Genomic DNA, 18,351 nt, shown 5'->3' with positions numbered 1-18,351 from the left:
CTGTAACGGTATTTCTTCGAGTGGTCATCTGCGAATACATACAAATCCCGCCCATCCTCCCCTCAGTTTCCTGCTCTTGATTGGCTCATTCTTCGCTTACGCAGCGGAAAAGGTTGGAACTGAGGAAAGAGCGGGAAGGCAGGGGCCTTATAAAGGGTGGGCGGAGTTACCGCCAAAAAGTTGCCATAAGTTGCAAAGTCTACTTTGCCCAGTGATTCTAGAAGTAGCCGAGCAGCACTGCGCAGGCGCAGTAAAACCCATTTGTATGTATTCGCAGATGACCACTCGAAGAAATACCGTTACAGGTAAGCAACCTGTCCTTTCAGGAGATATTTAGAATTCTCTGAGAGAGCTTTAGCTCTTCTCAAAATACAAATCCCAGGATTCTGTAGGATGCAGCCAAGGCAGTTAAAGTAGAATCAAAAGGTTAAAATCAAATTGTGCAGTGTGAAAGGGCTCTACATCTTCAAATGTTGCAAGATTGCCTGTTGTTTATGCTGCAACCTGCAACTAACTTGGCTTCCCCTCTGGAAAGTGAGTCCTGAATCATCTCACTGCTAACTAATACTATACACATGACCATCAGTTTTACTATTTAATCCTAGTAAATAGATGTACTATTGAATACAATTGCCTGTAGTTTCTAGTCCTATTGTAAACATGCTGCTATAAAGTGTTCTTGATGGCTTAAAATTTTGCAGAATTTATTGACTCTTTTAATTTGCTTTTCTTCTGTCTGTTTAAAAATAATCTGAATGTTTCTTCATTTTGAAAGTCATTCTAAAATAATGAATTTTGTGAGGAAACAAAGGGCTTTCACAAAAACACCACCCACAGTCAAAAACATTTTTGTAAACAAGATAAAAGTCAAGCCAAGTGCATTGAAATTGCTGGAGAATACTGACATTTGGTAGAGAATAGCCCTCATTAGTCAGGGACTTTGGGCACTGAGATGAGAGCTGATTTTGTGAGGCTCAAATTACAGGTTTTTAAAGTGACCTACACTTGGGCTGTAAACAGAACATCATTTACATACAACTATGAGAACATATTGATCTTTATGAATGAGTGAACTTGCAATTCAGGCCTAAACATTTGTACTGAAACATCTGCAAGCAGTGGGAAGTGATGTGCTGTATTTGATGACAATGGTGCAGCAATCAATTTGTTTTATCTGTGTACCCAGACCTCCACTTGCATATTTTCCAGTGTTATACTCAATTTCCTGGAAGAAAGAACAAAAGAACTGTACAGTATTCATATGTGCTGAGTTCAAATGAGCCTTACTGCAAGATAAATGGTATGAGGATTGTATGTAACCTTTTAATTGATTTCTCTAACTTAATAAGGAAGGTCTGCATATAGGTCCCCTTGCCAAATTGGGAAACAAATAGTGGCCTCATTCTCACTACAAAATAAATTGTTTTTTGAGTCAAATTAATGAAGCAATTTAGTGCCGAATAAACGTTCACACTATCCGAGCTGTGATCGAACCTACCCGTTTCAATTTAATCCACTTCACATTCAGCAATGGATCAATTCAACATGGAGTCACCTCACAGGGGTGACCATGCCACATGAACCAAATCAAATAGAGAGCATGTTCACACTTATGCTGAATCAATTCATTGCAAAAGAAGCAGTGAATTCCACGGTTATGGAAGAACTGGTTTAAATGGGTTTAATGATGTGCCCCCTCGCCAAACCACCCCAGAAATTTGGTGCAAGTGCAAACAAGGGCTGTTTAAACCAGTTCAGATCAGTTTGAAAACCAATTTATAATGTAGTGGAAATGAAGCCACAGATACTCATTTGTATTGTGATGAGCATCTGGTAGGGTTGCCATTTGTTCCAGAAAACCAGGAAAATCCCAGACTGAAGGGACTGTAAAATGTCCTGGCTGGCTGTGCCATCTGAAGAAGTAAATCCCAGATTTTTCCATTGTCACAGCTGATGGCAAGGTTAAAATGTGGCAGTAGTGATAAAGCAGGAAACGGAGGAAGAAGACTGCCACTGTCAAGAGCCTCATCCTGCTCTGCAGGCTGGGTTGCTATGGGGTTTTATTTGCAAAAGAACTGTATTGGAGGGAGGTGACAACTACTGCAAAATTAAGATTTCCCCTGCCACAAAGAAAGAAACTAAGAGCCTTGACAGACTAGCCATAAAGGTTGGCCTCAGGGCAGAGTGGGGGCATGGCGTCCACATGATGTATGCCCCGACTCTACCCCCTTGCCGGCATGACGCCACATGCCCCACCACGTGGCAGGCGGCATCATGGCACTCCTCTGGGACTGAGACCTGATTACCCAGCACCAAAGGAGCACACAAAAGCCACAGCGCTGGTAGCTATGGCATCCTTTCCACAGTGCAAAAAGGAGCTTTTTGCGGTTCCTTTTTGCACCACAGAAACGCCAGGTCGGGGGCGTGGTATGTAGTTGTCGCGGCCTCAATCTGGCGCAGCAAGAGGCACCTGCAGGACACCCCTTAGGGGTGGTCTGTTCACCCCCTAGGTTATAGCTCTCTTTTTTTTTCATGTGAAGTTCTGTTACTCTTGTTCACACAGATATACTGCCTCCCTCTAAATAGATCATACTATGTAGATATTTCTGAGCTAAATGTGTTGGTATCAGGCAGCTTTCAGTCTTCATATACATTGTAAGAATGGATTTCCTTTTTAAAAAAAATATCATTTTGTTCATATTGAATCCTGAAATACAGTGGAGCACATGGCAAAGAAAGAGAGAGTTATTTGTGTTGTTTTCTTTCTAACTTTCAGTAGAGGCTAGAATCCCCGATCAATATGGGCACACATGACATGATGACTAATGGATTCTGGAGGCTGTAGTCGAAACACAGTCAGCCCTCCATATCAGTGGGCTAGCCATCCACAGACTGGAACATCTGTGAATGGTCCTGTCCCATTATTGTCGATGATGCGTGCACACAGCCATGCCAACACTGTGGCACGCACATTGACAATGACTTGAGGTCTCGCAATATTTGGTATCTGTGGGGGGGCTCTGGAATTGGAAACACACACATACCCCATGTGAGGGCTGACCTTGTAACCTTTCTGAGCTCTGCTTTTCATGCTTTTAGAGGACAAAATTATATTACACTGTATCACAGCAGTAACACTGACAGTGGCTAGATGGCACCAGAACCATAAGGAAGCTAAATTTGCTATTGAAGCCAGCTACCCCAACTGCTTCTGCACATGTATATGGCAGTTAAGCTCTTAGTTCAAAACTCCAGAATTTTAGTTATCTGGCAAGGGACATTTTGTTCTGAGCTACCACTGCTAGAATTTTAGGATGTCCTGTAGAGTTTAAACCCATACACAAGCCACAGGAAAAAGTACTTTAAAGCTTTTATTCCCCTTCTTTGTCATCCCTGTCAAGGGTCTGGGCTTCCTTTACTCATCTGGAGCAAAGCAGGGTTTTTTTCAGCAAAATATGCAACCAGGAAATGTTGGGCAGGCATGTATATGAACTTGTGGATGAAAACAAGTAAATCATTCACCTAAAACTGTTATTAAAAAAAAAATTAAAAAGTTATTTTCTATTGGAGTAACCATTTTGTATTTATTTGTATGCCTTCAAGTCATTTGGCAACCCTGTCCTGGGGATTTATTGCCAAGATTTGTTCATAGGAGGTTTACCATTGCCTTCCCCTGAGGCTGAGAGCATGCGACTTGCCCAAGGTTTCATGCTTAGGCTGGGAATTGAACCCTAATCTCCAGAGTCATAGTCCAACACCCTAACCACCATGCCATACTATAGATTGAAAAAAATAAGTTTTCAGCATAACTCCAAAATTAATCATCCAGCTTACTCCACCCAGAATCCTAATGTTCTTCAAATAATCTTTACAAATGGAGAATGTTGAATTCTTCTCAGAAGACTCAAGGAATACCCTTTAGTAGGGCAAGCTGTTGCTTTAGGCCAATAAGAAGGCATCCATGACTATAAAGAAGCTACGTAAGAGAAAACCTGTAGAAAAACCCAAACACAATCTGTGAATACTGCCAATACTGGTCAAGATAATAATAACAGAATGTCCCTGAACCTGGCAATTAATAGACTCCAGCATTATCAACAGACATTGGCATTTAATTTTAAATTCCACAAAAGAAAGAAAATCTATCTAATACCTAATAATCAGTCAGTTAAAGCTGGCCACACCCTTAAGACAATTGTGGCAGCTGCCTCACACAATGGATGTTGTGGAGCACAACGCAATGGTAGGATACTACAGGACATAGAGCAGGGGTAGGCAACCTTTTTGAGCCGGGGGCCAGGTTGCTGTCCCTCAGACAACTGGGGGGCCGAAGCCAAAAAATAAATAGTTAAATAATTTTTAAAAAGAATTTAAATAAATAAACTGGGACAAATGTAGGACAACATTTTCAAATGGTGGACACTTTTTAAAAAAAATTGCTGATTTTTTAAAATATGTTAATATAAATGCATGTTTCTGAGGCGTCTATAGACAATTGCCCCCCCTTGCCCCTGCGCGCAAGAGGCCAAAGGCCCCGGCGGCAATCGGCAGCAGGACCGGGCTGGGGCCGGTCCCAAGGCCTCGTCGAGCCGCATCCGGCCCGCGGGCCGCAGGTTGCCTACCCCTGACATAGAGGTATGTGCCATGCAAACTGGCCTGGGCTTCCTAGGCCAGCCTGCTGCACTCAGGTGTAATGGGGGGTGTCATCTTGTCTTTGGGCAGCAAAATGCTTCCTGCTTGGATTCTCCCAATTAGTTGCCTAGGGATCTGGAGAGCGGTAAAACATAAGCATACAAGATTTGTGATGAAATGGTGTCTTGGCATGGGGGGGGGGTCATACATGCCAGAGACAGGTACCATATTTGTGTCCATTGGCTACAATTCCTTTTTTGCTAGAAACTCACCAAGGATTGTCATTGGAACTGTAATTGTTGTCTGCAAGTCACTTTTCTGCCCCAGGGGTCCAAATATGCATTTAAAATAAAGGCACATGAGTCTCTACAAGATCATTTCAGTGAAGAAAATGACAGAAAATGGTTTCACAGACCTGCCTGCCTCTTGCAACCTGTTCACACCTCCAGCCTCCTGGTGTTGCTTTTTATTAAATACAAACACAGCTGGGCCTTATTGTTTGCATGTGTGTTTAACATCTAGTTTGCTCCTGAGTATGTAAGAAATATGGTCTTCCATTCTGATCCAAATGATACATAATTGTATTCTTGGTTAGCTAAAACAGAAGCACCTATGATAATGAGCAAGAATAGCACAAAAGCAGGCCAAATCTGCAGCTGTACTGGAGTTCCCTAGCTGTCCAGTATGCAAAGTTAAGGTGATCCACAAACATATGTGGGTGCCAGAAGCAAACTCCATCATTCCTCATGGAAGATGCACATACAAGCTCTGAGACAAAGGGGCTAAACAGACTGGCTTGAAGCGCCAGCGTGGGGCAGCAAGGGGGCATGGCGTTTTGATGTCGTACACCCTGATGCCAGCGTCATGCTGGCATCACACTGCGCACCCAACCACATAATGGGGGCATTATGGTGCTCCGTTGGCACAGCGTTTAGTCACGCTGCATCAAAGAAGCACCAAAAAGCCATCACCGCAACAGCAAGGGCATCTTTTTGTCAGCACTAAAAGGAGTGGCATTTTGCCATTCTATTTAGCAAAGTGCCAGATCAAGGTTGCAGTGTGCAGTTGCCATGGCCCTGATCCAGCTAGGAAAGGGGCAGCGGCAATCGCTCCAAAGGGGCAGTCTGTTTTGCCCCTCAGTCTTCATCTTGATAACACCTAGAAAGGGACACACTTTTTCATTCTTCATTGCATTCCTCTGTCTTCTCTCTCCTCTGATTCTTGATGCTGAACTGCCAAAAACCAATGCTAACTGCACCGTCTCATTCTACAAATTTAAAGCACCTAAGGACTATCATACTTGAATTTGGTCTAGAGTTTTCTTCTGCTTTCTTCATATTATTAAATATTATCCAGCTGAACATAAGATTTCTATTCAGAAATGGTTCATATGAGCTGTACCAGCATCCAAAACTAGCAAATCATATAGGCACGTTACAGACCGCCCCTTTGGGGCGGCCTGTAGGCGCACCTTTCCCCGGTGTATCGGGGCCTCAGCTGCCAGACCAGCAGCCTCCGAGGCCCCGATCCGCTGCTTTGCAGGCTGCAGGGAAGCGGCAAAAGGCCGCTTCCCCGCAGCCTGGAAAGGGCTGTCCTTGGGGCTTGAAGCCCCAAGGACACCCCGCTTCCCCTTTCTCCCTTGCATTACTGGGCGCAGCCATCTGAAGGCAGCGCCCAGCGACGCAAACCAGGAAGGAGCTCCCAAATGGAGCTCCTTCCTGCTCCACGCAAAGGGCACATTAAGCGCTCTCACGCAGAGCGATAGCGTCACATCCGCGCCGCCTTGTTTGGAGGCAGCGCGTTCGTCACGCCATCATGGCGGTGGCCGTGTGGAACAGCTGCCGCCATTTTGTATGGACTCAGTTCGTACTAGTGTTAGGGGGGTGCGGAAGCACTGCCCCTTCCTAACCCTAGTACGTACTGAATACGTACTTTATGGCAGTCTGTAACCCGCCACAGATCTTTTAATGATCATATAGACCTTTTAAGGCATGTGGTTTTGTGGATTACAATCCATTTCATCAAATGGAAGAGTATTTTTAAAACATACATAAATGTTGGTTTCTCAAAAGTATTTCTGAGTCACAGAAGTGTCATGCTGCAGAGAGGAAAAGAGAGAAGCCAGTGTGTGGCAGTAACAATTCCACTGAAGTAGGAAAAGAATAAAGTATGGAACAGACTATATATTTCAGTATCTAACTATCCATCCATCCCATCATTCTGCCAAGATTGTTGTTGTTAGCTCCCTTGGAGTAGACCTCAACTCATAGCAAACCTGAGAATGAGACATCTCCAAGCCCTCCTATCCTCTACCTCTCTGCTCAGGCCCTCTGTGCTTAAGCCTGTAGTCTTCCTGATTTGAGTCTATCCAGCTGGCATGCGGTCTGCCTCTCTTTCTACTGCCATCTACCTTCCCTAGCATCATTAAGTTTTCTCATGATTCGAGCCTTTTCACGATGTGGCTGAAGCACCACAGCCTCAATTTGGTCATCTTGGCTTCCAGGGAGAGTTCAAGCCTGATTTGTTCTAGGACCCAAATGTTGGTCTTTTGGGCTGTCCACAGAATCATCAGCACTCTTAGAATCATAGAAGCACAGAGGTGGAAGACACCACAAGGGCGATCCAGTCTAACCCCCTGCCATGCAGGAACTCACAATCAAAGCATCCCCACAGATGGCCATCCAGACACTCCAATGATCTCCAGCACCACATCTCAGATGAATTAATTTTCTTCCTATCTGCTTTCTTCAATGTCCAGCTCTTACATCCATACATGGTAATGGAGAATACAATAGTTTGGATGATTCTCTCTTTAATGTTCAGCTGTTTATCTTTACACTTTAGGATGTGGTCCAGTTCTTTCACAGATGCCCTTCCCATTCTTAGTTTTCTTCTGATTTCATGACTGCAATCTCTGTTCTGATCAATGTTTGATCCAATATATGGGAAATCGTTAACTTGATTTGCCAAGATTACCATGTTTCTAGTCCTTAATTATGTGTGAGCATTGTTTCTACTGAAATTATAGAAGGGGGGGGGGGTGGATAAGTGGAAATGATTTTCAAAGATTAGAATAAAAGTGGGGAAACTCTGACCATCCAGAGAGGGGAGCAGTTTAATATTACAGGTCTTCAGGCTGATCTGTGGTAAGTATATGCTTTCTTAATTCTTTATGCTATCAAATGAATACTCATTTAATTTTTTCCACTTTTTTAATAGCACCAGATGATACAAATACATGAAGATGGTCCATGCACAGTTCACAATGTTGAAGCCATTAGCAGAAGCTTTCTTCAGATTAGTATTAAATGAAGTGCAAAATATTGTTCAACAAAAAATGGTTTGTAATATTGGAATGCATTTTACTATCACTTTTTCACACAAAAAAAAATGAATCAGACTTCTGATTTCCTGTTTTATAAAGAAAAAGAGGTACATTGGTATGAGAGGCATTTTGGTTAAATTTTTATTTTGAGTTAGGAATGTAAGCATAGTTACGCTTAGTTATAGTTATGAGACTACATGCTGCATTTTCAATATTGTAACTACACATGATTCACTTTTACGGTTGTTAACAACTGAACATGACCCCAAAACCTTACCTTTTCAGCCTCCAATGGAAGTGTTACCAAGGCACTGCAGATAGGGCCACTGGGAAATGATGTCTGCAGCACTCTCCCAGTTGGGGAAGTGTTCAGACAAACAACTGCAAAAAAACCCTGGGGGGATTTCTCCAGCTGCCTGTTCTCAGCATACCCTGTTACTGGGAAAGCACTGCAGATGTATTTTCACAGCACCCTGATGCACAGTTTCAGAAATCTTTTGGTTGAGTCGCTGTCAGACTGAAAAAGCAGGTTTGGTGGCAGGGTGGCATCATCAAATCTTGGCCAAAGCTTAAATCTAACCACTAGTCCCAACTAGAGTACAGAACTGAATCAATTACTGGAAGGAAACTGTAGAACTCATAGGTGAACAGTATCATTGGTAGGATCACCTATAATTTCACCATATGTACACAAGTAGAGAGTCCTAGAGAACTCTAAGGTTACACATTTTGTGAATTTATAGTTGTTCCTAAATTAAGATTGCTTGATTGCTCCATAAATCAAGTCTTATATGCTTTTCTTTGGTTCAGCGGGTCTGTTCTACTTAAGGCTGTCAGTTAAGATTTTCCCAAAATTAGCTGCAACCCATCCCTACTGAAATCAATGTTGTGCAAGTAAGTCACGATAACTAAATTTGTGCCACTGATTGCAAAAGGATTTCAGTGCAATTAATTTTGTCCAAATCCAGCCCATTGGGCTTCCAGGTAACTGGATTTGTTCTTGAGAACATACTATATACTGACATAATGTATAAAACACAGTATACTGAAATAAAAATAATGCCAATAATAGTAATAACAATACAAATAGTCTGGTCCCTGCTGAGTAGTGGCAATCCTATGTAGGTGGTCCAATACAAATTCCAATAGGGTTACTTTTATCACTTGACTACATATATGCAAATTGCTTTTGATAGGATGCAGCTCTAATTGCCAACAAGCTTAGCCATATTAAGGGAAGAAGGCACATAGAAGGGATTAGGGCTTCCTTTCTGTATCGCTCTAAGTTAGTCATCTTCACCCCCGCAGAGCATCAAAAGGCCTTTCCTGTAGTCACCAGATGTATCTTTCTACAAATCAAAACACAGGCAGTAAGTTAGTTGTGACTCCAAGAAGTAGATCATTGACATACAATAGCTTTTCCTTCCATCACATAAAATCCATTTGTGCAACCATCCTCTCAGAAACAGTAGATGGAAACTATTGGACAAGTGAATTATTTTCTACATTATATCAAAAAGCTGGACAAGCAAAACTGGAACCATTGACTTATCTACCACATGCAGAATGCCAAGTCATTAACTCTAGGCATTACAGGAAGAATTTGAGGAATGTTGAAAGCTAGCTGACAAAAGAGATGGTCAATCTACAAATCAATTTCAGCCAGTTTTTCTATATTTAAACCAATTTATTTTCATTTCCAATGGCAGTCTACAAGCCTTGTGACAATGGCTTTAACACATATTGATATGAAATAAAACTTCTCCTTGTCTCATCAAATTGTTATTTAATATAACAATTTTGCAACAAACACATAGACACGATTGTTCTTTCTGTTCTTTAATGATCACATACACTGGCTGTATTTCCCACACAAAAAGAGAATTAAGTAAGCTCTTTGTATAAAAGGCCTACCTGAATTGCATGGTACAAAGATTTTGCAAAATTCCTTCTGAACTCCTGTCTGATATCCAGGAGATCAACTTCACTCCTTGAAACCACAATTCTGATCAGCGTTTCATCATCAGTGCCTGCTCCCTGGTTTTAAAAAAAAGATGAGAAGGATTTTAAAAATCCATTAAGGATACAATCCAGCCAGTGCTGAGTGCTTTGACATCCAGGTGCTGTGTACTTTCCACTAAAGTCTTTGAAACTTAGACTGCAGCATGTACTAAATTTTAGACTGAGAACTAAGGAAATAACATACAAGCACATTTGAAAATATTACACAGGGTACATAGATACAACAGAGCAGTGCTCAAAACAGTGGCCTGTGGACTAGAGTCAATCCTAGCTGTGATCCCTAGCAAGTTTCCAAGAGGAAAAAACAGTTGTAGCCACAGCTATGGTATTGATCCCTGGCACATGGGAGAAGGGGGCAAGTTGATATAGACATCAACAGAGATTATTTAAAGAAGCTATACAACACTTTAAGGTTCAATATTCTTACTTACTTTGAGATATAGAGATTATACAAGATGAAATGAAATTTTATTAGAATCCAGAATTTCAGCTGAATGAAGTGCTATGAATTACTGTGCAGCAGATGTTTGGCATCTCAAAAGCCCCTTTCACACTACACAATTATAGTGCCACAATTCCACTTTAACTGCCATGGCAACATCTTATGGAATTCTTGGATTTGACATTTAAGGGAGGGTATCTGTAGTATGTCCCCAAACTACAGGATGCCAAGATGTCATAGATTGCAACCATGGAAGTTAAATTAGAATCACAGTGCCATAATTAAAAAAGGAAAAGCACCCCAAAATTTCAGACTGTGTGTGAATCTAAGTCACATATTCAAAATTTGACTACTGGTACCATAAAACAAAAGGTACAAGACAAGGCTTCAATTTAACAATGTAGTCCTATACAAGAATATCCTGAATTAAGTCTCTGAATTCAATGGGACTTATTTCCACAGAAGTATAGGCTGCAATCCAAACTATGCTTCAGTGAAGGACAAAAAATGAGATATGATGCATATGGTGGGTGATATATGTATTTGGACATGCAATTTTTTATTTGTATTTGCTTTCATATTTGTACTAGTCCCTTTCTTCACCTATATATTCATTTTTTTGTGGTTTGCCTTCAAGTCATTTCTGACTTAGACTGATCAGATGTCTTCCTTTTCCAGGATGCGGCCTACATTTTCACCTTCTGTCCAGGAAGAATTTCAAATTGTCTTCCATTTTGAGCATGTCTAAGAACCATGAATTTACGTTTATATTAGTGTTTTTAGCTTTTATTTTGTAATATCCTCCATTTTTCTTGAATGTCCTACATTTTACGGTGCCTTGTCTTCCTTTGTGGTTGGGACATCTGGTCACCCTGGACTTATCGTGACCCTAAGGTAAACTTATCATGGGGTTTTCTGGGGCTGAGTGTATCTGACTCACCCAAGGTTATGCAATTGGCTTCCAAGGCTGTGTGGGGATTCAAACCCCCATCTCCAGAGTCACAGTCCAGCACGCGAACCACTACACCATACTGGCTCTCATACATACACACGCACACACACTTTTCTTAATTAAGTTAAATTGTATGCTTTTGCAAGGCTATCTATATTTTTATTTTTTACATTGCCATGTACATGTAAAGTTGCTTTATAAACAAATAATATGGCAACAACTACAGAGATAAATAAGAGAAAATAAGTTATTATGCACCTAGCTAGCTGTCTCTGTCTACATTGTGGATATAAACATACCATTCTGAATATTATTTGTTCTCATATACAAACAGAAGTTTAGCTATGATCCCAGATGTAGGCTCTAAAATATGATTTAGAAATATGGGGACCAAGTTTCGAATGGAGTACTGGAGCAGCTGCGTGTTTGCTCAGTGTAGCAGCTAGGATCTCATTGTCATTTTCATTCACTGAGGAAGGGATTTTTAATGTTGAATGACGTACTAAATCAGGCTGTTGTATCTTTTAATGGAAGAGTGTTGCATCTTTTCCCACCCTATCATGTTTTTAAACTATTTTCTAACATTGATTCAGATGCTGTCTTAATATTGCAATCTATTTAACTGTATTTTGAATTGTAATCCCTTGTGTTTTTAGTACTATCAAATTTTTAATCATATTATGAGCTACCTTGGGTCCCAGTATTTGGAGGACAGAAATATTTTTTTTTTTTAAAAAAAAAAGAACATATATCATATGTATTTACTATGTTGGTATTAAGTAGCAGAAGGCTTTGCAATGATGCTGGAAAATGAAATTGCACTTCCAAGTTTAGATTAGAATCTGAATCATCTGACACACACATATACACTTAAAAAAACACTTTAAAAACATAGAACAGATGTCGTCACACATCATGAGCCATGGTCTGTCAGTACCTCCATATAACACACTTAAGCTGGCACTGAAAGTATTAGAAAAATCCAGTAAGATTGTTACTACCCTTATTTTATTTCATATTCTGCATTTGAGGCATTTTCTTTCTCAGAAATCTTAGTAGCAAAATCAGAAATCTTATGTTCTGAGGTATGCCCTCAGAACATAGCCATATCCTAAGAATTTAGAGTTGAGAGCTAAAAGTAAGTACGTATAGAATTCCCTAAGTAAGTACGTATAGAATTCGACTATCAAGCAGCTAAAAGATTCAGATGAAAGAAAATGAGATATAGATCATTAACACAAGACTGTTTAAACTTCAAAAGTGACTTTGTTGTTGTAATGACTTACTTTCATTGCATAATAGAGACACTCAGCAAAATATGCCGGAACACTTCGAACACACTTCACTGGAAAAACAAAACAATATACGTTAATATGAAAACAAAGTTTTAAAAACCCTACATCATCCAATGGCAGGCTGGTTTGTGGAAATGGCATTTACTTTCCAACACCGTAGAAGCTGTTTCTAGTATCTCCAAAAATAGGAATTCAAGCCAGATGTTCAGTTGGCCACAGTGGTGGATACTGGCCAGTGATCCATGCTTTGTGTTAAGCTACTATAAATGGACTCTACACTGGTCTTGCCACTGAAAAAAGATCAGAAGCTGCCACTAGTGGAAAATGTGGCAGCCAATCTGGTTTTGGCTTGTGTTTTAGACACTATGGTGGGATACAAACCGCCACTTTGCGGCGCTTCCCCGCCGCTGCCGTTTACTCCGCGCGGGAGCTGCAGCAGCCAAACCGCGCGGCTCCCGCGCGGAGCAAAAAAGAAGCTCCATTTCGGAGCTTCTTCTTGCGGCGCACTGATGATGTCGCGAAGCGCCGCTGGCGCATTCGCGACGTCATAGGCGCCGCGACATGTCTGGACGCTATGCGTCCAGTACGTAAAGATGGCGGCGCCCATGTGGAAGGGGCGCCGCCATCTTGTACGTATAGGATACGTACTAGGGTTAGGGGGTGCGGAAGCACCGCCCCTTCCTAACCCTAGTACGTATCCTATACGTACTATATGGCGGTTTGTATCCCGCCTAGATGTCACTAGTCCTGAACCAACTGTGCTGGCCTCTGATTTATTTCTGACTTCAGTTCAAAGTGCTCATTTTGACATGCAGTTATAGTGCTATATAGTGCCATGATTCCACTTTAAATGCTGCAGCTTCGTTCTATTGAACCCTGGAATTTTTAGTTTAGGGAGGCATATTTAGAATCTCCAACCAGAACTGTAGTGCATCACTAAACTACAGTGGGCTCTTGTTATCCACAGGCTTGCCATCCATGGATTTGAGCTTCCATGGATGGCAAGTCCTGCTTTTTGAATGGAGGTGTGTGCATGCAGCCATGCACTGCCACAGGTGACAAGGCTTCAGGTCCTGCATTTTTTTACTTATCCAGAGTTGTGGGGTGTGGAATGGGATCCCCTGTGGATATGAAGGGACAACTGGAATAACCTCAAGATCCCACAGGAATCATAATTGTACAATTAAGTCATGTGAATAAATACCTAGAAAGCCCTACAAAGCTTGGGGCCAGGATTTCATAAATCACCCTTTCTGGATGAAGCTGTCTAGAATTTGAGAACTTCAGGTCCTGTTGCATGTTCTGCTATTTTGGGATTCCAGGTTGCTCAGGACAACTGAGCAACAGCTTGATTGTAATTATCTTTTAATGGAAATTTAAGGGAAATTAGGCTGAGTCCATCCCTGCTAAGCTACTGGCAGGTGGTCAGAATGGCATTATTTTGCCTGGGCTTTGTTTTTTAAATCTGGCTTTTAACATTTTTTGTTATCTGTTCTGGGGAGGAGAAATTTAAGCAATTTCATTTTATGTCACCTTGGGGGTCCTAGTAGGCAGAGAAGCCATTAATAATTATTTTTAATAACTAAATCATTATAAATAATTGTGAAGCAACAATCTTTAAATTTGGAATCCAACAAAACCAAACAGTGATCTAGGGTTCATCTCTATATACATGTAGATGGGAGTGACTGGCTTTTGTGTATTTTTAATTGTTTTATACTTTTAGCATAGCATGCTTTTAATGATTTTGTATTTTTAACCTGTTTTATTGATATGAAGTTTTTAAATCTGTTTTTAAAGTTGCATCAGTTTTGAAGGAATCTTTTGTGAGCTGCCTTGGGTCCAATTTATGAAAAAGGTGGCATATAAATAAAGTATATAAATAAATGATCAGTGAATACAGTAGCACTGAATTGCAAATACATGGGCACAGTAGATCTATCACTATAAATATAACATTCTATATCATCACAAAATCCAGAATTCAGATCACTTCATTAAAGTAACATTCACCTAAAAATCATCTTCCACTCCACCTCTCAGTACTGTTTAACAAGCACATAATTCTGACTTTCCTGCTATACTTTGTTGGTAGCTATAGGGATCATGCAAACCAGCAGCTTGGAGTGCCGTGAGGCCTCTGCAGCCCTGGTTGCCCTCCGATCAGTGTGGAACCATGGCAATGGCACAATCTAATCCTGACCCAGGCCGCCACCATGATTCTGAACTGGTAATTCTGGTAATTTGGATGCTGACAAAGAGAGGACTTTCCCTGGTCCTTTTAGTCCTGGCTTTACCCGGCCAGAAGCATTCTCTATGCAGCTTCCAATTGTTCCTGGGGCATATATCATGTGCACACCCTGCACCCAAAGTGGCCAGAGGTTGCTCTTTCCTGACTTGTCTGTTTCGGGGCCTTATAAAGAATATACTGGGAAGAGGCTTTTTAATTACCAGTTGCCAGAAGCAGCTTCTCCATAGCACCAGAAGTTTCCCGGTCAATAGTTTCTTCAATTTGAAAGCCAGAGATGGTCATGTACTTGTCAAAGACTGAAAGACCAAAAAAAAAAAAAAGTTACAAGTGATGATATAAAAGTTTGTCTTCACTTGCCAGGATACTCCAGGGTGCTCCCAGAGTATCCTGGGACTCCCTATATCTGCTCTCTGCTGCAGGTTTTTGGCTCTTGCAGCAAATGATAGCTTTCCCACACAGTCTCCCTTCATTACCCAGCACCACTGCTGAGGTCAGAATGAAGCACCCACCCATGTTATTGATGCTGTGCACCTCCTTCTGATCTCAGAGTGACTTGCACCTGCAGCAAAAGGTCAGTTATTCAAATACAGGTTAGGGGAAGGAAGCCCCAAATTGGGTGTGGGTGTCATGAAGACAGTCCACCTCCAATTCAGGATTTGGACCCTGCATTGTGTAAACAGGACAAAACAAAGCCTGGATGCAATTTGGGGTAATTTGTCCATATAGATGAGCCCAATGTGAATTTAAATTTGCAATTACTTTATACGTATTTATAAAATGCTATGTAACCCTGTTGTGTGGCCATTGTACAGTCAGTTTTAAATGAAACAATAACAATAAAATGCAATGTGCTAAAAACCACAGCAACGAGTGTGGTTGGATTTAGAGCATAGACAGTGCTAACATTTTCACCATCTTACCCCTCCTTAGGTGAGAAACACTTCGAGTTCCCAGGATAGTGATGAACTTCTCTTCATCAGTTCCCCATTTCAGCTCGCCTGCTCTAAACAGCTCCTGTTAAAATCGGAAGAAAGCAATAAAGTTTCATGTTCTAAAGGTAGATTTTGAAGATGCTTCTGTATTGTGGATAAATCCACTGTAAATACAAATACCTAGCCACAGAGCACTTAAATGCATGAATTAGCCTTTGCCAAATCTGTACACAGACACACACATTAGCAGACATAGTACTCTTCAGGTCCTGTAATCCCCAGGCAGCATTTGCTTGTTGGCTAGGGATAATGGGTAGTACTATAGACTCATTATATCTGGAAAGTGTCAGGTTAGGGAAGGTTTGTGTGAGGAGTTGCTGAAGGGTTTCAACTTGGATTAAGGACTTAACTCCACACTGGGCACACAACCTTTGAGCCATACCATGAGCAATTATTACTACTTAATTAATTCCTTTGAGTGCTTCTACATAGATTCCACTTCATCAAGCACTGTGTAACACATGACACATGAGACTCAAGAAGAAGAAAAATGTACTGAGTTTAAACACTATTGTAAAATGTATTTATTTGGGGCTTCTCCATTCGGTAAACATTATTTTCCTCACTCCATATGTATATAGATTGTTGATGTGTTTTATTTATTTCTTCTTTTAAATTTTTGTGTTGTACTGTATTATTTCTTTTACTTCAGCTGTACATGTTCTTAATGTAGACTGACTGGAGATTTCATTTTTATGGTACATAAATACTATGGAGTTTGTCACATGGGTTTTTTCTCATGCAGAAACGGGATTTAACACAGGGAAATTCTGCAAAAGTGGAATCATTTTCACATGACGCTGTGGGCATAGAGTATTAACGTGAAAATAAACCGCACACAAAGTAGACAAAATCAGCTGCTTTACTTTCAGGATTATCCTGAAAGTAAAAAATAGCAAATTTTGTCCAGTTTCTGTGTGGTTTATTTTCATGTTAATGCTCAATCACCTTCATGAGTGTGAAAATGATCCACTTTTGCAGGATTTTTCCTGGATTTAAATCCCATTTTTGCACAGAATTTAGGCACTTAGCCTCCAATGTGATCAACTCCTATGAAGAAATAACAAAATAAAATATAAAAATACTCTTGTTTTGCCTCCCTAACCTAGTAGGCCAAATGGTTCACATATGGTTTTACATTGAACATACATCACATGAGAGTTTCCATGATCAGCATTTCAAAAAGCTCATAAAGAAAAAACATGATTCCAGATGTTAGTCTTGTCTGCTTGAGAGACCTTATTTAAAACCATCTGCTAGCATAAACTACTAATGTAGATATGATACGGTTGTAATTTATTTTGGTTTAACAGCAATGCCTCTGATGAAATTATAAAATCACTGTACAACCTTTCTGGACACATTTTTAATTACTATGCAAATAAACCTCCATGTAAAAGGAAATGGGGGCAACTTGCCTCCACCCATCCTTTCAATGGCTGTCTGTTCAAATCTAAAAGATGCAAAATACATAAATGACACAGTATTTCATAGGTTTTAAAGGTGCTATCTGACCAGATCCTCCATGTTATACTCCTTTATAGATCTGGGAGGGATTCACCTGAAAGGTGGCCATCTATTATCTGTTTTAAAACTTTTAGTGAATAGAGTCCACCATCTTCTGAGACTGAGATTTTCAAACTGTCATGTTACTAATCAATAGACCTCATTAACTGTATTATTAATTATATTATCATTAATTATCAGTAATCAGTAATTGTAGTATCATTAATTATATTATTACTATTTATACTGTTACTGTTTCTTACACAACTGAGTTTGTTCAAACTACAAGACCCACTTTATAAATACATCTCAGAAAATGAATTTGTGTCCTCTATTTGTAAATGGCTGTCTAACTAAAAAGTAGATTTTAGTCAGTTACAACTACTTGAAAGCAAGTAAATTATGATCAGTAAGATAATATCAATTATAATCTCCAAATCTTTCTGACAATACAAATCTGTCATATGTAAGTTTCTCAATAGCTTCTCACTTGCCTCTCCTGATCTAGAAAAAAACCACTGAGACTTTATTTATATTTATTTTTAGAACACTTCAACTACTGAAACATGGAATATCATTATGTTATCAATAACAGTATTACTAAAACATTACAGATTTTAAGAACTACTAATCCCATTTATGAAACAGGATAGTTTCTGGTGTGGATGTACACACTGAGAAGTCCCTTTCCAGATGTGACCCTTCAGATATTTTTTGTATTACATGATCCATCCCCACTGCCTGTGCAGGCTAGGACTGATGGGAGTTGAAAACACCTGTAGTCATCGTTGTCCATTTCTACTTTAGTAGATAACATTAATTATCATGAAGGCAGCATGGTGTAGTGGTTTGTATGTTGGACTACAATTTTGGAGAACAGGGTTCAAATCCTAACTCAGCAACAAAACCCACTGGGTGAAGCTGGGCAAGTCAC

At 40.3% G+C, this 18,351-nt stretch overlaps 1 protein-coding gene across 1 annotated transcript in view; it reads right to left on the bottom strand.

Annotated features, from left to right (window-relative positions):
• Positions 1-8,075: 8,075 nt before the first annotated feature.
• The window catches only part of ANXA5 (annexin A5), a 45,866-nt gene continuing 35,590 nt past the window's right edge, over positions 8,076-18,351 (bottom strand). Inside the window, exons 9-13 of the mRNA XM_089525865.1 lie at positions 15,840-15,933; positions 15,120-15,215; positions 12,660-12,718; positions 9,872-9,994; positions 8,076-9,306 (exon numbers count right to left, since the gene is read on the bottom strand). Coding sequence (XP_089381991.1) covers positions 9,244-9,306; positions 9,872-9,994; positions 12,660-12,718; positions 15,120-15,215; positions 15,840-15,933 — 435 coding nt within the window. The 3' untranslated portion in view covers positions 8,076-9,243. The remainder of the gene's footprint in view (positions 9,307-9,871; positions 9,995-12,659; positions 12,719-15,119; positions 15,216-15,839; positions 15,934-18,351) is intronic.

This window comes from Sceloporus occidentalis, unplaced genomic scaffold (genome assembly GCF_023333645.1).
Source record: "Sceloporus occidentalis isolate IW3139 unplaced genomic scaffold, rSceOcc1.0.p SCAF_5, whole genome shotgun sequence".
Classification (NCBI taxonomy): Eukaryota; Metazoa; Chordata; class Lepidosauria; order Squamata; family Phrynosomatidae; genus Sceloporus; species Sceloporus occidentalis.
Note: the sequence above shows the minus strand (reverse complement) of the source record. Positions and strands in the feature narration are given on the sequence as shown.